The sequence below is a fragment of the Sebastes umbrosus genome, chromosome 14, assembly GCF_015220745.1.
Source record: "Sebastes umbrosus isolate fSebUmb1 chromosome 14, fSebUmb1.pri, whole genome shotgun sequence".
Classification (NCBI taxonomy): Eukaryota; Metazoa; Chordata; class Actinopteri; order Perciformes; family Sebastidae; genus Sebastes; species Sebastes umbrosus.
The window spans coordinates 5,121,736-5,149,100 of NC_051282.1; the positions used below are offsets into that span (position 1 = coordinate 5,121,736).

Genomic DNA, 27,365 nt, shown 5'->3' on the forward strand with positions numbered 1-27,365 from the left:
AGGACGCAGCTGAAAGAAAGATGAAAAAGTCATACAATCATAGGGAAAAAATTCCATAACAACCTTTCAGCATATTGTAATTCAAGTGTTCTGAGAGAAAACTAGACTTCTGCACCTCCTCATGGCTCTGTTCTCAGGCTTTAGAAAATCTAGCCAGTGACGGGAGACTTTGACCAATCACAGGTCATTTCAGCCAGAGAGAGAGCGTTCCTATTGGCTGTGCTCCGGCTGGTGGGCAGTGCTTGGTATTTCTTCTGGTTTGTGAAATCTTGCAGATGCCGTTAGGAGCACCGGAGGACACAGAGGAACATGATTTTTTTCAGATTACCTGTCTCATGCACTACTGTCAGGATATAGTGACCGTTTTACAAAAATAACTTTTATTAATCATATTTGCTCCATTTCTACCCACTGCTGCTTTAATAAGTGTTCATTTTTTCTGCATTCACACATCGGCAGTTTTACATTTTTTTCCAGCTGTCTTTCCTGCATGTGGCAATTTCAACCGTGTTATTATTAATCTGGATTATGGGTTTGACTTCTTCGTATTTGTCTAATTTTATAGTGTAAAATGTGCCGCTCTGCTGTCAGCAGACTTGTCCATGTTTGTGATGGGTCACACGCTACAAACACGTCTGCAGGCGCAGAACGTACACGCTAACTGGCCGTCGGTTGCAGTCTTTGCGGTGTGTTAACAAAGGCGATGTGAGACGACACAAACAGTCGACCTTCATCACCGCTGGGTCTCTGATGACGGCTTCTGGTGTGTCTGGGCCTTAACTCGTGTTTACGTGTCATGACCTCTGTATGCCATGTCCTTAATCTGTTTCATATCCTCCAGTCTAACCGCCACCTAGTGATGCAAAGTGAAAAAGTGGTTTCCCTTCCCTAGAAAACATTTTAGGTAAGAATAAAAATGTAACTTTTTCCTTTGGTTCATCACAATGTACTCAGGCATAGTTACAGTCACTATGTTACTGACACTGGGTATGAATTCTCTGAGGTCTTACCTATCCATAGAGACCATATCATGCATATAGACCCGGTAGTTGTGGAGCTATTCTTAATTTATTTTGGGTATGTCTGTCTAGGCGAACCTAGGGTTTAAGAGGTTAATCTCAGTGTCACACAAAGCAATCAATCTATGGAAAAAAATTACTTTTTTTATGAAGACTTCTATTTTGAAATTGTCAGTAGTGTTCCACATTGACTGACATCTGTTGGCCCTACCATGTATAATGTCCTGTTAGTACAAAACAGTCCAGTGCTTTCATATCTTGTATGTCAACTTCTAAAATGGTGCACTGTCAAGATACATACCCAACGCAGTAGGCTATATACATTAGCCACTACAACTGGGACACAGTGCTCATATGACTACACTAACACCTTCAGCTCCACTGCATTAGTGGACTGGATGTAAAACATGTAATCCTTACTCGTGAACCAATATCTGACACAACAAAATCCAAATTAGGAGAATAACATCTCCCCCGAAGCCCTAAAAATGTTTCTCAAAACTGTCACAATTTGAAGCAACAGAGACGACACGACAGACAGAAAGGTTCGGGTAAATGTTTTAATGATGTATAAAAGACATTTGACTTTTATTTTCAATATAAAACTGAATGCTGTGAATTGCAGCTTGTAAAGTAGATAATATACATATGAATTATTATTATTATTATTATTATTATTATTATTAAAAGGACAAAAAAGAAGTCAAAACCAAACTGCCCAAAGCTTTACAGATGACAGATATGAAAGTGTATATTTGGCTATACCGTGAGAGATTTAAAAAAAAAAAAACACAATTTATTTCATAAGGCATTTTGTTCTTGGTGTGCATAAATTGTGAGTTGATCTTTTCTAGCAAATAAAAAGAAGTGAGGAAGGTCCTTGAAGATGTGAATTGGACTCGTGTTTGTGGGTTTTTTGATTGTCTCACTACCGATAAGAGAACACACATCACATCAGGACCCGGGGCGCTAAATTCTGGACCACCACAGGCCCTAGACGTCTGGCCTGAATGTGTGCTCCAAACAATAACAATTGGCCATGTGTGTGTGTGTGTGTGTGTGTGTGTGTGTGTGTTTGTGTGTTTCTAGGAAGCTGGGGAGGACTGTTGGCTGCTCGTCTCTGTTGATGCAGTACTGACCTCTACTGGTGGGTCGGCGCTACTGCACAGTTGGGGGTGGGGCACATGAGAGAGTCAAAATATGACAAAATAGAGGGGGAACAAACCCGAAACAGAAGAAACAAATCACCGGCACTCACAGATAAAGAGACAGTACATATTTTTCTACTATATCTTTGTATATTTTTCCATGATATCTCAGGACATTCTTTGATGATATTTTTCTATGGTATATTTCTTGTTGACATTTTTCTATGATGTCTTAGCATATATTTTTCTACATATCTTTCTTGATATTTTAACACATTTTTGTACTATATTTCCTAAGATATCTTTATACATTTTTCTATGATTTTCGAAAATAGATAGATAGAAAATGTATATTTATTATGTGTTATTGATGATTATGATGTTATTGATGTTATTGATTGAGTGTGTCACTATTGTATTTTTATGGAATTGCTTTTGTCATGTGGGTTTTTAAAGATATATGTATATATCTTTCATTTTATTGCTAGTTGTTTCTGACTGTTTTGGCCACGCCTCTGTTGTTGCGAGAGGATGTGTCCTGGTGGCGCAGCCACAGATGATTCCTATTATGTAATCATGCATATACTAAAACTGGCATAACGTCTTGAGAGAACACGCTGATGACGGCTTATATCTGGAACGCGTTCGTTTGTTTGCCCAGAATAAACTAAAAAAAGACTCTTTATCTGTGAGTGCTGGTGATTTGTTTCTTCCGTTCTTACCACTACCTGGCACCCGATACTGTTCAAGAGTTGGAGATGTGCTCGCTGCTATTTTGTAATTTGAATAAACCCGAAACAAACACACCCTGCATCCCTGTGATTCTGGACCCAGTATTTTTTTTGCTCTGCAGAAGGAGGCTCGGCGGTCTTTAGGCTTCCTGTGAGATTGTAACGGAGATAATGTAGAACTCTCCGATGAGATAAATTGGGCAATACTAGAATTTTACACACATTCAAGACTGAACAGAGAGCAGCGCTTCCCATCCACTACGAGACAAAAGAAGCCTCAAGTCAAGGTCCATTTATCAGCTTTCTCCAGAGTTTTCAACCTCATAACACTGTCTTCACTAGTGAACCCTTACAAAAAGTATACTTCTTTTCAACTTAAAATAAGAGAGTACACTTTCAGATTACTTTTTATGTACCTATCAGGAATAAACTTAAAATTATACCTAAGTGTACTCGGCTTATACCGGCGAGTATTCAGAAAACTATATTTGGCTAAGTACTGTAAGTTCACTTACAAGTATACTTTCAGTAAAAACTTTTAAACTAGTAGTTTACTCAGAGTATACTTTGAAGTGTACTTTCATAAACTAAAAAATGGGCTACAAGTATACAACTAGTAAACTAACAGTATACCTATAAGTTCACTTGAAGTATAGCTCATAATATAGTTGCAGTACAAAATACAACTTGGATTTAAACTTGTTGTGTACTCAAAAGTTTACTACTCAAGTATACTTATAAGTATACTTTCTACAAACTAAAAAGTGGGCCAATTTAGTCCCAAGAAGTACTGAAGTAGTACACTTACAAGTACATTGATATTAGTATACTTATTACATAAAGTGTACCTTGGAATATACTTAAAGTATACTTAAGATTACTTCATAAAATATACTTGAAGTACACTTGTTTTTTTGCGAGGGAATGCTCAGTTGTGGAGATGGCTTAGTTGTCATCATGTGACCTTAGTAAGAAACGTCAGTTATAGGACGACTGGTGGCTGGACTGTCAGCCCTAAAGACAGGAACTCCCTTGAGATGCGGTGTATGACATCATCATGACATCACATGTGATAGATGACGGGAACACTACAAACAGCGAGAAGCCTGGACAAGAAGTGAATGAACACCAGAATCAGACAGTATCAGCTGAACACAGAGCATCCAGCGGGAGATCACATGATCCCTACGGTATATATGACCACCTGCCGTTACATGAGTCAAGTTCCACACTTAGGTCACGTGATGACAACTGAACCGTCTCCATGAATGAGTCCCTCCATCATTCGATGAAGACCATGAGATGCAGTTGAAAGCTCTAGAGAAAAAAAACCTGGAGTTAGTTATTATTGTGTCAAGAATGAACTTTCACCACTTCATCACTTGATTTATGTATAAAAAAACAAAAAAACATCATTATACATGTACCGAGGGATGCACCGATACCGATATCTGTATCGGATACCGATACTGTGCTTATGAACTCGTACTCGCAAAACGGCTCCGATACAAGGGCACCAATACCACTTTTTCGGCAGCGTGACGTTAACTTCTCGTCAGCATCTTTTGGGTCCTACCGCACACGCACACGCTCCACCTCCCCTTTCCACGCTTCCCATTCATTGTCTATGTAAGCAGCCGTGCAATGCATTCTGGTAGCGTGGCGGCGCGATTCGAGAGACGGAGCGTCAATCAAGGGCGTCTGACGCGACTCTCCACCTCTCGAAGCTCCCGAGAATCTTTTAAAATAAACGTTGTCGATCTAAAATAAAGACGGATTCAGCAACTGCGCGGCTTATTTCTCGCCTCAAATGTTTTCAGAAACACATTTCGGTGAACTATTTTCCTGATTGTAAGAGAAGAAAGTTTCCAAATGAGCCGCCATATTGTTTCCGGTTTGAAAGTCGGGAGCAGCAGCCCACGGAGGGAAAGCGTTTGTCCAAACAGGTGCCGAGTGTGTTGTGACTAGTGGCAGCCCACCAAGGGTCCAATGCTGGGAAACGGTGCGTCCCCTCTCGATAAAAAACACCCCGGTACACACGTACCATCACTTTCATTGCGCCACGGGGTTTTGCTTGCACCCTCGGACTCGCGCGTGCGTTACGACTCCTTGTTCCGTGTTTCAAGACGGGTCGGGTGGGTTAAGTGGGCTGAGACCCGCCCTGGGGGCACAACGTTTTTTGGCACAGAGAAGTACTCGTATCGGTACTCGGTATCAGCGTACATGTACTTGTACTCAGCCTGAAAAAAAGTGGTACCGGTAAATCCCTACATGTACCTAATTTTTAGACACTGATGATGTAGATGTAAAAAAAAAAAAATGAATCGAGAAAAAAAGACAGTACCAGAACGTAGTCCACCTATCACCAAAACAATGAACATCCAGAGACTATTTGTGTCAATCCGACATGATGCCCACCAGTCAAACGTTGAAATGTGCAAACACTGAAACAAGTTCTGCTGTCATGAATACTGCACTGCCAGATTGATTGTTCAGGTAACCTCGAATTAGACTCTTCCTCATCCAGTGTCGGCTGTGCATGGCAAAGGAACCAGGAGCTCCTCTACTGGAGTTGAATTGTATTTTTGGATGTTTCAATATTCTGTCTCATTAAGGCAACACAAGTGATGAAGACAGGGAGGAGGCACCAAAAGACAAACACAGCAGCTGGAAACAGAACTATAGCCTGGAAGTGCTGCTCCATTTCCTCCCCCCTTTTCCTTTTCTGATGATGCTGTGGGGCTTTGCTGCCCCCTGCAGGAAGGCATGGAACATGACAGCACATTTATGTAACGGCTCCTCTTTGGGGTGTGCCACATTTCATGAGCTGAAGTTGAAATGTTACATGTTTGAAATGTCCATTTTTGTACACTAAAGACACAATATTGGAAACAATTGTTTCTATGATTTTCCCAAACGCAGTCACACAGTCAGCTCTGCAGCTTGTTCATTTCTACAACCCGTGATGATATGATGATATTTCTATTTGTGAAACACTAACTATGTACAGTGATGTCATTATTACTCCGTGTCACCGGGACACCGGCCACAGTCCTGACGTCCTGCCGCTCCACCGAGCTAACTCCGCTGCTACTGACACCTCGCCCTTTAAATCCTCTCATTAAAATAAAAGATTACACTGATTTAAATGTTGCTTTTGGCAAAAAAGTGCAAATGAAACCATTTGTAAAGAAAATAATGCACCTTATCTCTCTCTCTCTCTCTCTCTCTCTCTCTCGCTCTCTCTCACACACACACACACCTTTTTGGACAAGCTGTAGAGGGAGGAGGTTTTGGTGTCCATAGTAACAGTGCTTAGAGGAGGACACAGGGACAGCCACCGCTCTTCTGTTTCCTTGTGTGATGAGCTTGAGGAGGAGGACACTCCATCTCCTGAAACCTTCTGTGAACGAAGAAGAGCAGAAACAAAGAGAAGAATGAATCATTCATAGAGTTTTGCCCTCTGGTCACAGGGTCACAGTGTCCCCTCGTACACGTTACACAGTGTCATTTGATTGACTGTTGATATTTGATCCCAAATATTGATTAATGCAGGTTTAAAAGGGGTTGTCCCATATTATTAAATAAGGGCTATCAGAGTGTTCGTACTGGGGAGTTGACAGATGTCTCTTTCCCAATGTAAGTCTATGGGAAAAAGTATTTTTGGCCAATGTGAAAATGGGCATCAACGACCAGTGCTCTTCCTGGGGGCTTAGCTGAGTCTCCCTCTGCCCGGACTTCAGTACGTCCTCCCGGAACATCCTTCTTCCATCTACGAAGGTCTCTCCATGAACATGATTTAGATCTGATCCTAGTGTTGGCTTTTCCTGCCTAAGTGCAGGCTGAAGCAGCGGGGCTCTGCAGCGTGTCTCCCTGCTCTCTCCGCCCGCAGCCGGAGAGAGCAGAGGAGACACCGGCACCCGGTCGGTAACGAGAAGACAACGTAAATCTCTGTAGAGCTCCGTCACTTCACAAGACACGGAAAACCTCTGTTGGTCTGGAGGAGCTGCAGCAGTTATTTCTGCACAAACGTCCCCTGTGCATTCACTAGATATTCTCAGAGCTAAACTAACTCTTCTGCAGTGAGGAGTGAGCGCGCGTTCACGTCTAGAGGTGGAGCGAGCTGAGCTGTCTGAGTGAAGGCGAGCAGGCAGAGGAGGAGGGTACAGCGGCTACACGCGAACGCGCATATGCGAGCGCGCATGTGTGCCGACCCGCTACATTTATACGCTTACAAAGTTACAAATAGTCCCTTTAACCGTTTAGCCGTTAACCGATTAACGCTATTGGTTGAAACGGTTAAAAGAAAAAAAGCTGAGAAAAACTTGTCAGTTTAAGGAGAAATGCTGGTCCACCTTAACAGCCCACCTTAAGAGGTGGAGCCGGAGTTGCAGGATACAGGAAGTTGACTCCGGTCTCTCGAGCTCGCTTGAGTGGTGCGGAGCGGAGGAGATGTAGCATTTATTCACCGACAAATAAACTGTACACACACTGCTACTGCTACGTTCACAACTATAACGCCATCAACAACCCCACACTCGCCGCCAACACACACACACACGGTCTGTCGGACACTCGTTAAAGTTTCGCCGCGCTGACAGACTGTATGATGTGTGGCGGCGGCGAGCACGAAGGCAATGCTACGGCTGCTAACGTAGCACAAATACACACACAGTTTGTCGGACACTCGCTAAAGTTACGCCGGGCAGACACACAGCTGACAACCTGCTGAACTAAACTAAATGTGTGGTGGAGACTTTTACTGGGAAAGAGGTTGCATGTCCGTGACACGCAGCATCGTGGCTGCTACAGTAACCCTCCCGGACGGTGAACTGGAGACTCCGTTGTCTGTTGTGCTCCTACACTGCAGCTGGCGCACCGCTGCATGCGAGACACAAATCTTGTCGGTTAACGGTTAATAATCGGTTAACGAGGGTCGGTTATCGGTTTAGAACATTTTTCAAAATTAGCATCCCTGGTCATGATGAGTCCACAAGTGCTGTTATTGAGCCTTGCACTTTCACTTCGCGCACAAGCACATCTGTTTCCTCAGCAGAAAAATACAACCCCTTTGCCCCTTGCACCCAGATTATGCGCCTGGACACGCCCTAAATGCACTTTACACCATGCTGCTATAGATTGTGTAAATAGGGCCCATAACCTGCTACTCCAACCTGACTGAAATGATGTAAAATAAATAAGGACTGTACCTGATAATTCCCACCAGCTCCAAGAAGGATTCATCCACATTGTAGCGATTCTTGGCCGAAGCCTCCATGTAGTGGATCCTGTTCTCTCTGCAAAACGCCTGAGCATCCTCCCTGGAGATCTGCAGACAAAGCAAACAGTAATCCAGTAAGATCCTCCACTGTCACCTCATCCTTTTCATTATTCAACTCTCCATTCACTTCAGTAATGAGCAGTCCACCGGTACATTACTGTACAGCGAGGTTCATATTTATATCCTCCATATTTAAAAGGTCCCATATTGTAAAAAGTGAGATTTTCATGTCTTTTATATTATAAAGCAGGTTTAAGTGCTTTATAAATACTGTTAAACTATCAAAACGCTCAATATACGGAGAAATACACACAGCCCTTATTCAGAAACTGTGCGTTTGAATCAAGCCGTTAGGATTTCTGTCCATTTGTGATGTCACAAATCTACAGTTATATAGATCATTACATGGTTTTAAACATAAACATTCTAAATGTGTCCCAGTTAATTTCCTGTTGCAGTGTATGTAAATAACATCAGCTGACAGGAAGTAAATATGGACCCAAGCTGTTGCCTAGCAACGCAATTCCGTTGCATTCCGTTGCAATTCCGTTGAAATGCGCTAAAACGGAGCGTTTCAGACAGAGGGTGAATACAGGTATATTCACGCAGACAGTATGAGGAAAATAAAGGGTTTTTTTAACATTACAGCATGTAAACATGTTCTATTAGAAACACAAAATGCATGTAAGAACCTGAAAATGAGCACGATATGGGACCCTTAAGGATATTTGTCTGGGACTGGGTCACATGGTCAACTGATTTGCTGCTCCTCCTTTAAATGAGGCGGCCTCGTCCAGCTGATCACATTAGTTTGTCTAATAACTGAGGTCAGTCTGATCCCATTAACCCAAAGTTTTATAACATCCCACCCCCAGGATGTGTGAGGGTGTTACCTACCACTCTTTGCTGTTCCAGGTCAGCCTTGTTTCCAACCAGCACCATGGGGAAGTCGTCTCGGTCCTTCACTCTCAGGATCTGAGTGTGGAATTTCTGGACCTCGTGGTAGCTGTCAGGGGGGGGGACAGAGGGAAAGAATTAGTAATCACAGTATCAACAAACATAGATTCTGATTTACTTGAAGTAATGCGCTGCGTGTGCAGGAGATGGACACAATAATGACCAATCAAATCAGCTCTACTCTTCTCTGTTAAACGCGGCAGAAAACATGCTTTACAAAGGCAGATGATGATGATGATGATGATGATGATGATTACTGCAAAAAGGTGACAACTAGAGAAATGAATAATGCAATAAAATGTGGTTTCCTTCAGTTAATAGTGTCTACTGGGTATGTTAATTACAAAATACACTAAACACTGTCAGAAAAACTATCTCAAAACTCCCACTCATGGTCCAAATGAATGAATATAAAACTACTAATGTATGCATTCAGACAAAACAATTCATCAGTCCTGTAGTTATTTAATTTGTGGGTTCATGTAATTTGCTTCTTCCCTATGGCTTCAATCCAAACTGTATAGATGAACATCTGTGCTTCTTTTTTATATTCATTTATGACCTAATGTCAGCTAATACAACAACCTCCCGGACAATGTTTTGTGACGCTTACAGTATTGTCTCACATATGTTTTATTGAGTGTGTGTGTGAGACATTACATCACTTTGTGGTTGTCCGTGATATATTGAGTCCACTCCCTGCCTGTAACTATCTAAATAACAGCTGGACAGCGAGTCCTCACGTCCGTCTCACCACCAAGCGACGGCTCGCTGCACTTCCTCTTTAGCAGGAACACAGACTGCCACTCCACTGTGAGTGACAGCGTCACACGGTTACACTGACAAACACACTGTGTCCACCTCTGAGGAAGAAGCACTAATCTGTGGAGGTGAAAGCTCCAGACATGCACGCTTCTCCATTACCTGCCCCGGTCGTTGAGTGCAAACACCAATAAGAAGCCTTCTCCTGAGCGCATGTACTGCTCCCTCATCGCTCCAAACTCCTCCTGACCTGCTGTATCCAAGACTGAAACACACACACACACACACATATATATACTGTATTCAAATGCGTTCACTTTCCTGCCATGATGGATCTTTAACAGACAAAGCTGGAGGTACAGGTCAACAGAAACAAAGTGGTGGTTTCCATCTGTTATCATCAGTTATGTTATAGTACAGTATATGTGTCACACAATAATTGAGACCAGGTATAACATAAATGTATGTAGGCACCCAGGATGGCTCTGTTTAGGTATAACAGCCAAGTTCACACCAGGGCAGTGGCGAGGTGCAGCCTGCGGCAAGCTGCCAATGTCGGTGGAAAGCTGCAGCGGCCGCTCCCGACATTTTTCTGGGGCCGGGAGGCGTGTTCATGCGTTTCAGGCAGGAAGAAATTCTTTGTAACATACAGTAGGCGAACACACAGGAGTCACAGGATCTGTTTACTGATCGGCTGTGGGTCCTCTCTGGCCACACTTCGTCGCTTAAAGTTTAAATTTTCTCAATTTTTAACTTGGTCGCACTTCCCCGCAGAACCAAACAGCCGCAGCTCGCAGCTCGCTGAGCTCAGGAGCGGCCACCGCAGCTTTTCACAGATATTGTACGGCAGAGCGCTGCAGGCCGCGCTTCGCTGCTGCTCTGGTGTGAATTTGTCATAAAAGTTGGGTAATCACCACTCCACCTGTCTTAATCTTAGATAAGAGAAAAGATATCTGCACACTTAGACCTATGCACTTTATTCTAAGCTTTCGGTCTGTCAGACCTTCATCAGAGCATACGTCGAAAGCTTAGAATAAAGTGGAATACTGCATAAGTGTGCGGATATCTTTTCCCTTATGTCGTAAAAGTTGGGAAAAGTTTTAACTTTTTAGTGGCAAAGTGCGGCCAGAGGGTACCCGCAGCTTGGAGCCGACCCAAATGCTTTGAAGCTTCAACCGTTGCCATGGTAATCATCCTCCAAATCAGTATTTGAATGCTTCGTTTTGTTTTGTTTTTATATATAAGTATGTAATAATAATGTAGAAATCCCCAAACAGCTCATGAAATAAGGAATAATCCCACAACCTGAATTATTATTAGTTATTAGTGTTAGTTCATGGTTGGTTATGTTGATGAAGGTTTCCTGATGGCCAGGTGGCAGTGATGATTCAAAAATCAATCCAAACAGGACTAGCTTCCCATGGTGCTGAAGAGAATGATGAATGAAGTAACTTGGCATATTTCAGTTATATATTCACAATCACAACACAACCAGTGTTACAACAGTCAGAGCTGGCTCAGGTTATATGATACATGTCTATGAGTGGGTTCATTTACAACCATTTCTAAGAGTTGCCAGAAGTTGTTACCACAGCAACACTTTGCCCCCTTTGTGCCTCTCTTGTTTTATCAGATAGATTCATGCCACAGAGTTAAAGAAAGATAAATCTCTGAAGAGCATACTGCTGCTCGGGAGCTATTTCCAGAATCCTGACTTCTAAAAACATAATAGAAATCTTGAATGCAACTCTATTTATTACTAATCCAAAGATGTTCCAAAGTTGCCAGAAATGACCTTGGCCTTATTTTGTATACACAATAATGGAAAAAAAAAAGAAACATTGATATAGACGGTTAGAAACCGGCTGCTTTAGTTCACCTGAATCGGAGACTAAACATAAAACTTTGAGCTGGGAAGCTCTCAATTACTCCAAGGGGCGACCTTAACATCGGGTTTTGGAGCAAAATGTGTCATACTGATAATAAAAACCTTTAAATTTGGGTTCACGTGATACAAATCAGTCTATATGAGATATGCACTTAAGGGAACGGAGTCACAGCTTGGTGAAACAAGTTATAAGTAGTCTTTGAGGGTTACCTGTAAACCAGCAAGTGTTGCTTAACGCCCGTCTGGGTTTTCCTAAAAACTCACCAGGGAGTTAACTTCCAGAAAGACGAAGGTTTATCTGTGTGACTCAAATATACCGCTACAATGAGCCTGAGAGGCACAAAGTGGGGCTAAGGAAGCCCATATTCCTGTTGAGGTCTCTGACAGAGCATTGTGTCATGATATGCTAGTCCCACCCACAGCACACACTGACACATCTGTGTACACATACATTATAGCATATGGCAAGTGCTCCCAACATCAAATCTAAGTGAATGACTTCCTACTACTTCTGTTCACCCAAGAAGCTTTGTTGCTGTATCATTTGGTCTTCAGTAATCTTCATGAAGGGAGGAGGTATAGAGAAGAATTCAGAGGATTCTAAGATCTACAGTGCTGTAAACAAACATGTAAATCTATAAAGAGCCGCCAGACACACCAACACAAGCAGCAGCTCTTGCAGAGTTCATCTGATGATTCATATAAATTATTACTGTGTGGTGAAACAGCAGTGTGACCCAACACAACTGCCGCCTGGCTCCATGCAGTAACACTGGCCAAGTACAAGTCCTAACAAGGGAATGAAACATCCAGAGAGCAAACACCGCTGCCTGTGTCATATCACATCACCGTGCAACACACCCTCTCTGCTTTCAAACAAAAGCCTTTCACACGCTCGACACAAACAGTGTTGCAAGTATATGAATTCATATCCAGTGTGTGACGGCGGAGCCTTACTGTCCAGCCGGGTCTCCTTTCCGTCCACGGTGCAGATCTTGGTGTAGGAGTCTTCGATGGTGGGGTCGTAGTCTGACACAAAGTAGGACTGAAGAACACACTCAGTGTTAATAACAAAACCACTGCTGTGAACACAGTTTATATACTGCAGCTGTTGGCTGCTAACAGTAGACTATATCTCAAAGATTCCAACAATTTGTTGGCATCATTGGGCAAAAAATTCCATAATAACATTCAGCCTGTTGTAATTCAAGTGTTCTGAGAGAAAACTAGACTTTTGCTCCTCCTCATGGCTCTGTTTTCAGGCTTTAGAAAATCTAGCCCGTGACGGGAGACTTTGGCCAATCACAGGTCATTTCAGAGAGAGAGAGAGCGTTCCTATTGGCTGTGCTCCGGCTGGTGGGCGGTGCTTAGTATTTCCTCATATTCCAGTAAGATATAGATTTGTTTCCACATACGTTCTTGTAACCAGAGATGGGGCATAACTAAAGTTCTGTTCAGACCTGGTATTAACGTGCGTCCTCAGTGATCGGATCACAAGTGGACTGCTCTAAGTACGTCTGTTCACACCTGGCATTAGAATGCGTCTCCAGTGACCACTTGTGATCCGATCTCCCTTCCCCGCTCCATATGCAAATAAACACGTAGTAAACACACGGCTAATACAGCAAGACGTTGTGACGTAATATTACATTATTTGCATATAGAGCGGGGAAGTGAGATCAGATCACAAGTGGCCACTCAAGACTCATGTGGAGACGCATCCTAACGCCAGGTGTGAACAGACGTACTTAAAGCTGTCCACTTGTGATCCGATCACTGAGGACGCATCTTAATACCAGGTCTGAACAGAACTTTAGTTATGCCCCATCTCTGGTTACAAGAACGTATGTGGAAACAAATCTATATCTTACTAGAATATCATACATCTCCGACAGTATGATAATAGTCCGATAGTCTGTATGTTATGTAGCCTATAGATAAGGTGTATTGTAATAGAATACAGATGTACCGACAGAATACGGTAGCGCACAGAGGCCGTTTCCATGCTGAGAGGCAGACGAGCGCTTGCGTCGACGAGTGGATCTGCATTTATCACAGAGAGAGGATGCATATCTTTGAAAATTAAATGATGAAGCATTGACTGAGTTATTCTTTGTATGTAAACAATTAAAAATCAATACAGTGTTTTTCTGAGAATCGATATAGTATCACAAAACATAATATTGCGATATTTTCTTACACCCCCTACTACAAACCCCCACATTCTTCGCATTACTACTAACATTTCTACACTTTACGACAGTGTTATTGCATTTGTATGTGGGTTTTTGTCTTTATAGCTCTGATGCAATGACTTGTCTTGATCGTAGCTGGATTAAAGATCAGTGTCCTGTTCTTTCATGTGTGTTCTGTGTTGAGGCAATGCAACCAGCCAGTCATAGTCAGACATGACATGACAGTCAGACAGACATTCTTTTAAACAATAAAGTATGAATCAATGATAAGTAAGAGCTTTGACCTGTGGTGCACAGGGTGTTTCAGAGAACAGTTAGATAATCCCTCACAATGAACATCATGTCTGCATGCTGATTTTTCCAAACTTGTCCAAACTTTTACTGATTTTCATGTACAGGATGGAAATGGAACCAACGTTGCTGCGAAGCTCGGAGAAAGACATTCAAACATCTCATCTTAAGGTAGGCCTATACATGACTGATGCACCCTGTATAAAGGGTTTATAGGTTGTATCCTTTATAAATCACTTACCAATGCTTCGTAGATCGGTAATAATTAATAATCAGCAATAATGTGAACAACAATTTGGGTTGCCAGGTTGTGAAAAATCCCCTTTACACTATGCTTTGCCTTTTCAGCCCTTTTTAGTTCATCAGGACGACCACTCCACTGGACCGTTTGACCATTTACCCTCTGGAAAAGAGCATCTATTAATAACTTATTCACATATACAATTCAAGACTTGATCTATTCTTATTGTTACATATTGTTCTTGCAGTAAGAAGCAATAACTTGTGAGAAGCCAGTGAGTAATGACATGACTATCAATGACTCACCAGCCAGAGATTTTCCATAACCCGGCACGTTTTTTCTCATTAATAGCCAGTCTAGCTAGCATTCTAGCCATCTATAAAGCATTAGTAAGTGAATTATTAACCAATAATTAAGTAGTTTGTTACTTATATACTTAACTTATACCCTTATAGCAGTATTCCCAAAACCATAATGTATGATGTGATGTTAACATGACCTTATACATGCAACAGAGTAGCCCTTATAAAAAAAGAAGTATACTTCAAGTTTATTCCCAAGTATACTTTAAGTAATAAGTATACTAATATCAATGTACTAGTAGTATACTTGTAAGTGTACTACTTCAATACTTCTTGGGACTAAATTGGCTCACTTTTTAGTTTATAAAAGTATACTTATAAGTATACTTGAGTAGTAAACTTTGAGTACACAACTAGTTTACATCCAAGTTGTATTTTGTACTACAACCATAATATGAACTATACTACAAGTGAACTTATAGGTATACTGTTAAGATTACTAGTGTTGTACTTGTGGCGTAAACTACTAGTTTAATAGTTTTTATACTGCAAGTATACTTGTATATACTTGTAGCCCTCTTTATAGTTTAAGTGCACTTTAAAGTATATTCAGTAAACTACTAGTTAAATAGTTTTTATACTAAAAGTATACTAACTTAGAATTAAAAGATGAAGTACAAGTATAAGCCAAGTATAATTAGACTTTTCTGTATACTTGTCAGTATGAGCCAAGTATGTTTTCTTTAGTGAATTTATAGAACTTAGCAAAATATACTTTGCCTATACTTTTCTGTATACTTGTTGGTATATAAACCAAGTATACTGAAGTATAATTTTGCTAAGTTTAACTCTGAGAGGTACATAAAAAGTAATCTGAAAGCATACACTTTAAAGTATACTCTCAGTAAACTACTAGTTTAAACGTTTTTATTGCAAGTATACTTTCTTAAGTGAACTTATAGTACTTAGCCAAATATAGTTTTCTGTATACTTGTCAGTATTTAAGCCAAGTATACTTAAGTATAATTTTTAAGTTTATTCCAGATAAGTACATAAAAGTATACTTTAAATTTGTACTGCAACTATAATAGGAACTATACTACAAGTATACTTGTACATTTTCTTAAGTGAACTTACAGTACTTAGCAAAATATACTTAGCCTATACTCTTCTGTATAAGCCAATATACTTTTCTGTATACTTGTCGGTATATAAGCCAAGTATACTGAAGTATAATTTTGCTAAATTCAACTCTGATGAGTACATAAAAAGTAATCTGAAAGCATAGCCTCTTAGATTAAAAGTAAGTATACTAAACTAGCATCCTTGTTTGTAAGGGAGGCCTACAGTATGATATGTAGCCTAGTCCGTACAGATGTTGAGTCAGGCCAGTATCCAGATGTTGTGTAGAGTGAGCATACCTGGATGAACTGGATGGTCAGGGCGCTCTTGCCCACCCCTCCTCCTCCCACCACCACCAGTTTGAATCTCTCCTCGTCTGCACTCATACTGGTGTTGAAGTGGGATTAGTCCTGATCAGAGACTGTCCTCCAGGGCCTGATGAGGAGCTACAAAGAAACAACCCGACAAGCCACGACAAGGAAAAAAGAAAAATCCAAAAGTAGAAAAGTAGAGCCGAGTAGATCCTCCTGTTAGTTTAATGTTAGCATGAAGACACCAGCAGCGTGGACGATCCGATCGAACTGAAACTTCTTTTACATGAAGCTCATTTTCTACAACGAGGTTTTCTACAACACGAGCAGACAAAGTCCCGCCGGAGTCCCTCCGTCCATCCGCAGCTGGAGAAGCAACAGTTGTGCTAGCAGCAACAGCAACAGCAGGAACAGCAGCAGTAATGTTAGCTCAGGGGGTTGAAGCTAAACTCTTCTCTCTCTTCTGTTCTTCTCCTCCTCCTCCTCGGCCTCCAGGCTGCTTCTGGGGGCGGAACTGCTTCCTCTTCTCTTCTTCCTCAAGATACTAAAAGCAGCTCACGCACTCAATGTTCACACACACACACACACACAGCCGGTGTACAGGTATGTCAGGAGAAGAGACATGATGGAGCACTCAAACTTCAGCTTCTTTCTAATAATTAAAAACTGAAAACTTGACCAGAAAAACACAAATTCCACTTTCATGTGTCAGTTTCCTTATTTGGTCATGTGGAGATACCTATCCGTGACATCACTTCAACACTGAGAAGTCAACTTCTTCAATTTATAAAGTGGGGGTTTGTTTGATGTTATCTTTCAGTCCCTCTAGAGACCAGAGAGCACGACGCCCTTCAGGATTTCAACCCAAACGTGGAATGCGTTGGAATTGTGTGTAGTGCGCCCTGAGGCGGCACATACCTCACCTACCTCCCTATCTGGACTCCTGCCAGAGACAGAGCTGCTCTAACAGTCAGAGTTAAAGCTGCAGTAGGCAGGAAGTCTTTTTGGCATCATTGGGGGGAAAATTCCGTAATAACCTTTCAGCATATTGTAATTCAAGTGTTCTGAGAGAAAACTAGGGATTAAATATGTTTTTTTTTTTAAAGTTATTTTTATAAAACAGTCATTATATCAGTAGTGCATGAGACAGCTAATCTGAAAAAAATAAATCATGTTCCTCTGATGTCCTCCGATGCAAGATTTCACAGACCGGAGGAAAACAACCAATCAGAGCCGAGCCGGAGCCTTGCCGTCTCTGAGCAGCTGTCAATCACTCGCAAATTCCGATCAAACGGTCAAACTTTGCAGCGCTGATCAAATATTAATCAATATTCTGTTACTGTAATGCCTATTTCTCTCCTCAAATGTTCTCGGAAACATCTTGTAGTGTACTGTTTATCTGTAAAATGAGAAAAGTTTGTGACCCAGCAGCCATGTTGAGGAAATACCAAGAACCGCCCACCAGCCGGAGCACACTTTGGTGAAGAGTATGGATGTATTAAAGGTCCCATATTATAAAAAGTGAGATTTTCATGTCTTTTATATTATAAAGCAGGTTTAAGTGCTGTATAAATACTGGTAAACTATCAAAATGTAGCTATCAAAAACTATTCAGAAATTGTGCGTTTGAAACGAGCCGTTAGGATTTCTGTCCATTTGTGATGTCACAGATATACAATATTTAGACCATTACAGGGTTTAAACGTAAACATTCTAAATGTGTCCCAGTTTATTTCCTGTTGCAGCGTATGTAACTAACATCAGCTGACAGGAAGAAAACATGGACCCAAGCTGTTGCCTAGCAACGTAATTCTGTTGCAATTCCGTTGAAATGCACTAAAACGGAGCGTTTCAGACAGAGCATGAGTACAGGTATATTCAGGCAGACAGTATGAGGAAAATTAAGTTTTTTTTGAACAGCATGTAAACATGTTCTCGTAAAAACACAAAATTCAAGTATGAACCTGAAAATGACCATGATATGGGACCTTTAAGAGAGCTGGATACAGCGTTGGAGGCGGGGCACCGTTCTTTCCTATGAAAGTTGCTCAGTGGTGCATGAAGACAAAATGGCTCGACTTCCGCCCGGAAAAGTACCCGGATCTTGGGCACATGGAACATGCACAGTAGCGTCCGCTCGGTCACATGACTCGGTCACGGGGTCTCAACGTCACGCCGCTGTCGCGGCTTGCGCTCCAGCCTCGGTCTGGGTCTCACTCACATGAACAGAGGAAGGGAAATAACTCTGGATTTGGCTATTAGTGCGTTTTACAACTTTAAAACCTAAAGATTTAAATAAGAACTATTAGAGTGTTCGTACTGGGAAGTTGATTCACCTAAAAACAAAATTATCCGCTGAGTTACAGACGTCTCTTTCCCAATGTAAGTCTATGGGAAAATGTATTTTTGGGCCCAATGGCATCACGTGACTTACACGGAAGTTGCAGTACCGCCGTTTGACCACTACGAAAGTTGGGATCAACAACCGGCGCTCCTCCTGGGGGCTTGGTGCAGAGGTGCACCAAGGTGGAGAAGTCTAGTTTTCTCTCAGAACACTTGGATTACAATATACTGAGAGGTTATTATGGGATTTTTGCCCAAATGATGCCAAAAATATACTGCCTACTGCTACTTTAACCAGCTTAAGTATTTGTATTTGCATTACTACACTTGAACCGCTTCATTACTTTTGCACTCCTGCACTATATATTTGCCTTTCCTCACATTCCACGTGTGTCCCGGCAAAACATTTAAAAAGCAAATACTGTGAGAAATACAACTAATGTGTGGCTCTTAGGCGCCATGTATTTGTATCAAAAACATCATATTTTTTATGATTAAACAGAGATAACAGTCATATTTTGATGTTTTTACTTGTTGTAAACTGTTGCTAATTTGTGGGGAAAAAAAACATAATGTTGAGAACGACACTGAGAAAAAGGCAATGAGACACAGATGAAATGTAATCTTTTATTATTCAGTAAATACATCTCAAGCCATTGTGCCAAAAGTCTTTTAAAATAACTGAATCTTATACAAATGTCAAGCTAAGCTGACCGGTGTCAATACATAATAAACAAGATGCATTTTTTGTGGAGGTTTATGGTTCTTATATTCAGCTCTGCAATAAATAAATAAATAATAAATAGAAGAAGAACAGTTCTTTCAGTAGGTATGTACCACATGGTAATTTGACAAAACATGCACAGACACAAACAGACACAACAAGCATCCTTAACCTTATCCTGACCCCCCCCCAACACCCCCACCCAGGCACCCTCAGCATCTGTACGGCAGAGCGGGCTGTCCCATCCTGACCGGGTGGACGAACATCCCTCCCAACAGCACCCTCTCCCCCCAGTCCAGCAGCTTGCTGAGGGTGAAGCTGAACGGCGACGCCAGGCCCTCCTCCTTCACCTCTGCTGGGCTGCACTTGCTGTGGGGGGGCCTCTGCTCCCTGGGGGTGTCCCCTGCCTGCCTGTGGGAGCCGGTGGTACTCTGTGTCTTTGTCTCAGGCTTTTCTCCCGTTTCCTTAGCGTGGACGGTTGTGGATGTGCTGGTGGTGGTGGTGCCCCCCCTTGCTTGCTGAAGGTTGCTGCTTGCTGAGGAGGGAGGGCAGATTCCCGAAGGGGTCAAAAAGAGGGTGAGGCTTTTGCGTTTCTCCAATAGAGAAGCAGAGCCTGCTGGGAGTTGGAGTTGCGTGGGCGTTGGGGCTGCTGGTTTGACTGGCTCACGGGGGCTCGGAGCTGGGACTTCAAACGGCGTCTGGATTTGATTAAGAGGCAAATGAAGAGTCCGAAGTTTCCCCGACATGGACAGCTGCTGGTTACCGCCTCCTCCGTCCAAACGGGGGCGTCTCTGCTGTGTTTCGTCTGTGTGATAGTAATTCTCTTTGTGGGCCTGTTTGGCCTCTGCTGATTCGCCGGCGATGCCGTCAGCCTGATAATTCATGTTTTGACTGATGTGAGCGTGGTTGACGACGTCATTGATGGACGACAGACGGTTGTCCAGCTGCTGCTGGATGAGGAGGTCGCCGCCGGAGGCCTTCTGGCTCAGAGTGCCCTGGAAGTGCTGCAGCTGACCCAGGAAGTTGAAGTTTGGGGAAATGGAGGGCCGTCGCTCTTTCACAAACCTTATGAAGGGAACAGATGGGTTGATGTGGGTTAGGGCTACCAGTCCTCAACAGCTCACACACAGACTCAGGTTGATATTCCACACTGATATACAGAGCAGTCAGACAGTATCAGGACAGTCATCTGATTTTATTTTGTTTTTTATTATAAATTATTGCAAAATGACAGTTAAAGCTGCAGTGGGTAGAAACAGAGAAAATATGATTTAAGAAAAGTTATTTTTATAAAACGGTCACTATATCCTGACAATAGCTGAGGAAATACCAAGCACCGCCCACCAGCCGGAGCACAGCCAATAGGAACGCTCTCTCTCTGAAATGACCTGTGATTGGCCAAAGTCTCCTGTCATGGGCTAGATTTTTTAAAGCCTGAAAACAGAGCCATGAGGAGGTGCAGAAGTCTAGTTTTCTCTCACAACACTTGAATTACAATATGTTGAAAGGTTATAATTGGCATTTTTGTCCAGTGATGCCAAAAATATACTGCCTACTGCAGCTTTAGTAGCAACTCTTGACTTCCAATTCTTCACAACGATTTTCTTGGCAATGGTCAGGACAATAAGTATGATTCTTTTTACTTGCGAGACATTGCCTGATAGGCACAGAGTTGGGGAAAATTGGGATGGAGCAGCTCAGTCTTTGAGATACTTGTTTCAATGCCAATGTTTCTTTTTTCAGTTCAGGTTTTGTTTTCAATTGCAAACATTTTTTTGATGCCAAAATTTAGTAGTCACTGTCCGAGCTCCATAAATGTGTTCCACTGCAGGACTTTTTTTTGGGCAATGTTGGGTAAATTATAGAGTAATGATTTGCGGTTATATAAATAAAAATATGACTTGACTTGACTGGCAGATATAGAATGAATGGCAGCACGGCTCAGATCTGGCTGCAGTATGAATGTGTGCCGTATACCTGTAGGCATGGTCCAGGTCCATTCCCAGGCTGTACATGATGTAGGCTACAGCCAGGGCCGGGGAGCGAGAGATTCCTGCTGCACAGTGAACCAACACGGACCCACCGGAGGACATGGCTGCATCTGAGCACACAGCAGAGAGCGACAGTTAGTCAAACAGCACCGTTTAGTTTAGTTAGAAATTTACAGCGTATTGTAGATTTATTGTCTCCAGACACACTTTATAAACCCATACGGGTGCAGTGCAGCAGCCATAGTATGTTTGAATAGCTTCATCTCAAATCCCATAGCGCCCCCTTCTGACATTACAGATATCTACAACGTCATTCTGACTAATCAAAATTTAATTTTATATATCTAAAAATGACAATGTAGATATCTTCAATTGAGGGGAATTAAAGATATCTTGAACTGGAATTATGACTAGTCAGAATTCAAATTGCGGATATCCGTAATGTGAATCCCCATACACATGAACGGCAAAAGTAGTTTGAATCGTACAAGTCAAAATGTAATTAAGGATATCTTGAATTAGAGTTTTGACTAGTCAAATTGATGTTGCAGATAAGTTCTGTGTGGAAACTGGACTGTTTATTTTTATTGGAAATATCTGTATTAGAATTTGGAGGTATAATAAGATGGTAAAATGGTTGTTAAGATGGTGATTACTGTGATACTGTGGGATGGTGAGTGACAGTACTGACCGATGAAGTGCAGAGCCTGTGGGATCCAGGGCAGCAGGTTGTCCCGCAGCGAGTCGTCAATGGGGATACGAAGATATCTGGAGCGAGGCAGAAAGGAGGGCTGGGGGCTGCAGCGGCTCACACTCAGCACATAGGAGATACCCAGAGAGGCCAGCCGGTCCTACACACACACACACACGAATGTCAATAGAGTGAAATAGATGCTTTTCCATGAAAAGGAAACTAGCCTATATTTTCTTTCCATGATTTTCACTGTTGATTGTGGAGCCTTATTTAGGATCTTTTGTCTCTTATTCTTTGTATTTCTACCCACTGCAGCTTTAACTTCCCAATTGTATATTAAGAAGTTAAAATTAGCTCCACCTCGACCAAATACAACAGTAAAATACTGCTTAAAGGTCCCATATCATGCTCATTTTCAGGTTCATACTTGTATTTTGGGTTTCTACTAGAACATGTTTACATACTTTAATGTTCAAAAAACATATTATTTTCCTCATACTGTCTGTCTGAATATACCTGTATTCACCCTCTGTCTGAAATGCTCCGTTTTAGCGCATTTCAATGGAATGGCAATGGAATTGCGTTGCTAGGAAACAGCTTGGGGTCCATGTTTACTTCCTGTCAGCTGATGTCATTCACATCCACTGCAACAGGAAATAAACTGGGACACATTTAGTATGTTTACGTTTAAATCTGTGAAATGGTCTAAATATTGTAGAAATGTGACATCACAAATGTACAAAACGGCTTGTTTCAAACGCACAGTTTCTGAATACGCGCTGTGTGCATTTATCTTTGGATTGAGTGCTTTGATACTTTCACAGTATTTATATATCACTTAAAGGGCCCATATTGTAAAACGTTTTTTTTTTATATTATAAAGCAGGTTTAAGTGCTATATAAATAATGTGAAAGTATCGAAGCGCTCAATATACAGATAAATACACACAGCCCGTATTCAGAAATTGTGCGTTTGAAACAAACAGTTAGGGTTTCTGTCCATTTGTGATGTCACAAATATACAATATTTAGACCATTTCACAGATTTAAACGTAAACATACTAAATGTGTCCCAGTTTATTTCCTGTTGCAGTGTATGTTAATGACATCAGCTGACATGAAGGAAACATGGACCCAAACTATTGCCTAGCAATGCAATTCCGTTGCAATTCCATTGAAATGCACTAAAACGGAGCATTTCAGGCAGAGGGTGAATACAGGTACATTCAGACAGACAGTATGAGGAAAATAAAGTTTTTATTTTAACATCACAGCATGTAAACATGTTCTTGTAGAAACACAAAATACAATTATGAATCTGACAATTAGCATAATATGGGACCTTTAATCCTACTTTATAATATAAAAGATTTGAAAATCTCCCTTTTTACAATATGGGACTTTTAAAATAATATCATAATGTAACACTGCTGCATCATAAATACTTTTACTTTACATTTTTCTGATGAATGTAAATAAGTAAAATTTGGAATGGTGGACTTTTGATTGAAATGAGTATTTTTTTTAATTTTATTCCCAGTTCATCTGAATAGACTTTGGCTCTGGTCGGTGTTACCTGCGTCACGTCGCTCTCTGCTCCGAGGTAGAGCTGCGGGAGGATGACGGAGAGTCCAGGCCGTTCCGCATCGCTCTGTTGGGACCACACCATCTCTGCAGCACAACAACACCCCCCACATGGATCAGCTTTATTTCATCAACTTTGATGCAATAACACTAAGTTATCTCCACAATGCCATAATAACATTAGGAGCTGCTCCCCTGCAACTTTTCCTGAAATTTGCACATTGATACCAGATGAAAACAAATTGCAAAAATATGCTGTTTTCCTATTTATTTATTTTTCTCATGCAAAATGGTGCAACTAATTTATTACTCACTGTTAAGTGTCCCTGTTACTGGTCACGTCCTCTTAGTATAGCAGAACCCAGATCAGGTCTCAGTCCAAGGTTTGCAGACTCTCTTCTGTCCACTGCTGCTGCTGCTGCTGCCTCCTCTGTCCTCACTCTGCGCTCACAAACTGACTTCTAAACGATGAGCTCATCCTCTTTCCAACAATAGATCTCGACTGGATGATGTCATTTTTAGCCAATCAGCGCCGTGCCAGGCTTTCCACACGCGCAGACGCATCTCCGCATTTGTGTGTGAGCGCGCCTCCCTCAGCAGCAGCAGCAGCAGCAGAGATGGAGGAGAGAGATGGAGGAGAGAGAGAGAGGCAGCCTGTCAGCCTCCAGCAGGATGGATGGAGTTCACCGACCAGCTGCCTCATCAACAACACCACCGAGCACCATAACATTCAAGCGCACATCTCTAAAATGATTCAATAAAGGCATTTCATGACTGCTTTGCCACCTGCAGTCACAGTGTGGCGCACTGTGCACCACTGTTCACCTGCACCAGCAGTTATACACCAGAATTAGGTTAAATGTTGCAATGATCCTACACTACAATCTGGACATAGCGAAGAGGCTAAAATGATCAAAAAACATCTGAACATGTTGACAATGTTTAATTAAAGTGGCAGTAGGCAGAATATTTTTAGCATCACTGGGCAATAATTCCATAAAAACCTTTCAGGATCTTGTAATTCAAGTGTTCTGCGAGAAAACTAGACTTCTGCACCTCCTCATGGCTCTGTTTTCACACTTTAAAACACCAATCACATGTCATTTCAGAGAGAGAGCGTTCCTATTGGCTGTGCTCCGGCTGGTGGGCGGTGCTTACTTGATCTAAACATGGCTGCCGGGTCACAAACTCTGTCATTTTACAGCTAAACCGTGCACTACTGGGATGTTTCTGAAAACATCTGAGGAGAGAAATAGGCATTACAGTAACAGGATATTGATTCATGTTTGATCAGCGCTGCCTAGTTTGACCGTTTCATCGGAGTTTGCGAGTGATTGACAGCTGCTCAGAGACGGCAGCTTGATGGCAGATTCCAGATCAGCTCTGATTGGTTGTTTTCCTCCGGTCTGTGAAATCTTGCAGATTGCACCCTGAAAGTTAAAAGGAGACAGAACAAAAACAAGAAGATGGACATACATCCAGTGTCCTGTCTCAACATCCACTCACGGACTCAGACCTTGAGGTGTGTTCCTGCAAAGTCCGTGAGGGTTTTAGGGCTGTCCCTCTGTCAAATCATCAAGTCCTTCAGGACGCTCTTGCAGACATTTTGAACACTCAATGAACACTTTCTAGAAGTCCACATTTCTGCAGACTTTGCCTGAGGGATTTACCCACAATTCATAGCGTTTCGATGTTATGGTGCCTTCAAATGTGGTGGTGGTGGTTACCGTGTTTACTAAAGCTCTGAGTTCACGAGTTGTGACATGTTTGTTGACGTTGTCAGAAATGGCGGAGGCCTTGGAAGTTAATTTTTGGGTGCATAATAAATTAATATATTGAAATTTCAGTTGTATATTGTTATATGGTGCCTTCAAATGAAACTCGTGAGCTCGCGTTTACGACATGGGAAGTCGTGTACACGATATGCTTGGCGTTCAAGAGGTTAAGTCGTGAGAACGACGCTGCTAAGCAACGGCAATATTGACGTTACCGTCAGCGTCTAGAAGCCACAGAGGCTAACGATTTAGCTAGCTAGCAAGCGGGTAACATAATGCAGGAAATTCAAAGACATAATGACAGAGGAGAAAGATGAGGCCGTTGGGAATATCAACATTTTCCTCAGACATATTATAAAATTACAAAAAAAAAATATATATACGACCAAAATTACAATATATTCACTTATTATGCACCGAAAAATTAACTTCCATAACTTCCGCCATTTCTGTCAACATGAAAAAACACGTCACAAGTTGTGAACTTGGAAATTTCAGAAACTTTCCACTTCCGAGATCGTGAATACGACATGAGGGGGGCGTTCATATGGGCCCAACTCGGAAACACGACCCCATTTGAAGGCACCATTTCTTCATAATTTTATAATACAGTACGTCTGAGGAAAATGTTGATATTCTCAACGGCCTCATGTTTCTCCTCCGTCATTATGCCTTTGCATTTACTACATTCTGTTAACTGCTTAGCTAGCTTGCTAAATTGTTAGCCTCTGTGGCTTCTAGACGCCGACGGTAACGTTAATGTTACCGTTGCTTAGCAGCCGTGTTCTTACGACTTAACTACTGTTGCAAACACCACAGGTGTTCAGGTCCCGACAAAGATATGAGAATATTATAGTAATATTACACAGGGATTAAAATGCTTAACTGTGAACTAAAAGGCATACTTTTAGCATTGTCCATTACTATGTTTTTTTTTATATTATTCAGTGAGTGGGGAGATCACCCGCCAACAGATACCTTTAATTACCTCAGTGGGAGTTTGACTTTTCATTACTTTTTCTGGCAAATTCTGAGAATCTCAAAAGTTAAAGAATTACTTCATGTTTCCTTTAATCTTGTTTAATCCCGTTGACCACCATACTGTGTATATACTGGAAGGAAGACGTTGCTATCGTCCGCGTATACAGAAACACACTGCAAGACAGGAGGCGTCGTATCAGATATATGGCATAGTTTTACTTTCACATTTTTTCATTACAGAGTAAATCTTAATTTCTAACACAGGTATTGGACAGGTTCTTAACACCGATACATGAGGCTGCATTAGCTAGTGGATACTGCATACACACACACACACACACACGCACACACACACACACACACTCACAGAATGACAGAATGACTACGTTTTTCCACTACAAAGTTCAATGTCCTGTGATTGCCGTGCAGCCACAGAATGTAATGTGACCATGTATTAGAAATGTCTTTAGGGCTTTTTTTTGTTTTTGTTTTTTTTGTTCTTACCTGCTTACAGCCACATTCACTCACACCCACCTACCCACCCATACACACACACACACTCTGAGTCCCCTGTAGTTGTAATGGACATCTGGGTGTCTTACATCCTGTCCTCTCCCACAACATCAGTGCTTGTGCGTGAGGAAGCCTGGGAAGAGTTACTGAACAGAACTGTGTTTCTCTATAAACAATTACTGTAGTGGTTGTGTACACAACACAGATTTGTTGGCATTGATCTCTCTTGTATAAATGGTTGGCTGGAGAAGCAAGAATATGAATGTGTAGATACTGTATGTGTATATCAGACTGATGTCTCTGTCCAGCCTCATCTATATCTATATATATATATATATATATATATATATATATATATATATATATATATATATATATATATATATATATGTTGGTTCTGGATTTAGCTGCAGCATCATCTGCTCAGAGCGCTATCTATATAGTTCTATGTGATTACGGTGCATCTATTTGTGCCCTATTCTGGTCCTAGATAAGGCTGCGCACTTCTACTT

At 41.7% G+C, this 27,365-nt stretch overlaps 2 protein-coding genes across 2 annotated transcripts; both read right to left on the reverse strand.

Annotated features, from left to right (window-relative positions):
• Nucleotides 1-1,565: 1,565 nt before the first annotated feature.
• On the reverse strand, nucleotides 1,566-16,894 carry rras (RAS related). Its single transcript, XM_037791326.1, has 7 exons — nucleotides 16,237-16,894; nucleotides 12,744-12,831; nucleotides 10,061-10,163; nucleotides 9,077-9,185; nucleotides 8,109-8,227; nucleotides 6,161-6,301; nucleotides 1,566-4,215 (listed from the first exon to the last, which is right to left on the reverse strand). The coding sequence occupies exons 1-6, from the start codon at nucleotides 16,321-16,323 to the stop codon at nucleotides 6,214-6,216; spliced, it is 594 nt and encodes a 197-aa protein (XP_037647254.1). The 5' UTR covers nucleotides 16,324-16,894; the 3' UTR covers nucleotides 1,566-4,215; nucleotides 6,161-6,213.
• A 2,310-nt stretch (nucleotides 16,895-19,204) lies between these two features.
• Nucleotides 19,205-24,064, reverse strand: si:ch211-195b15.8. The gene is made up of 5 exons (XM_037791516.1): nucleotides 23,899-24,064; nucleotides 23,577-23,671; nucleotides 21,998-22,157; nucleotides 21,293-21,416; nucleotides 19,205-20,380 (listed from the first exon to the last, which is right to left on the reverse strand). The coding sequence occupies exons 2-5, from the start codon at nucleotides 23,667-23,669 to the stop codon at nucleotides 19,528-19,530; spliced, it is 1,230 nt and encodes a 409-aa protein (XP_037647444.1). The 5' UTR covers nucleotides 23,670-23,671; nucleotides 23,899-24,064; the 3' UTR covers nucleotides 19,205-19,527.
• Between the last annotated feature and the right edge of the window lie 3,301 nt (nucleotides 24,065-27,365).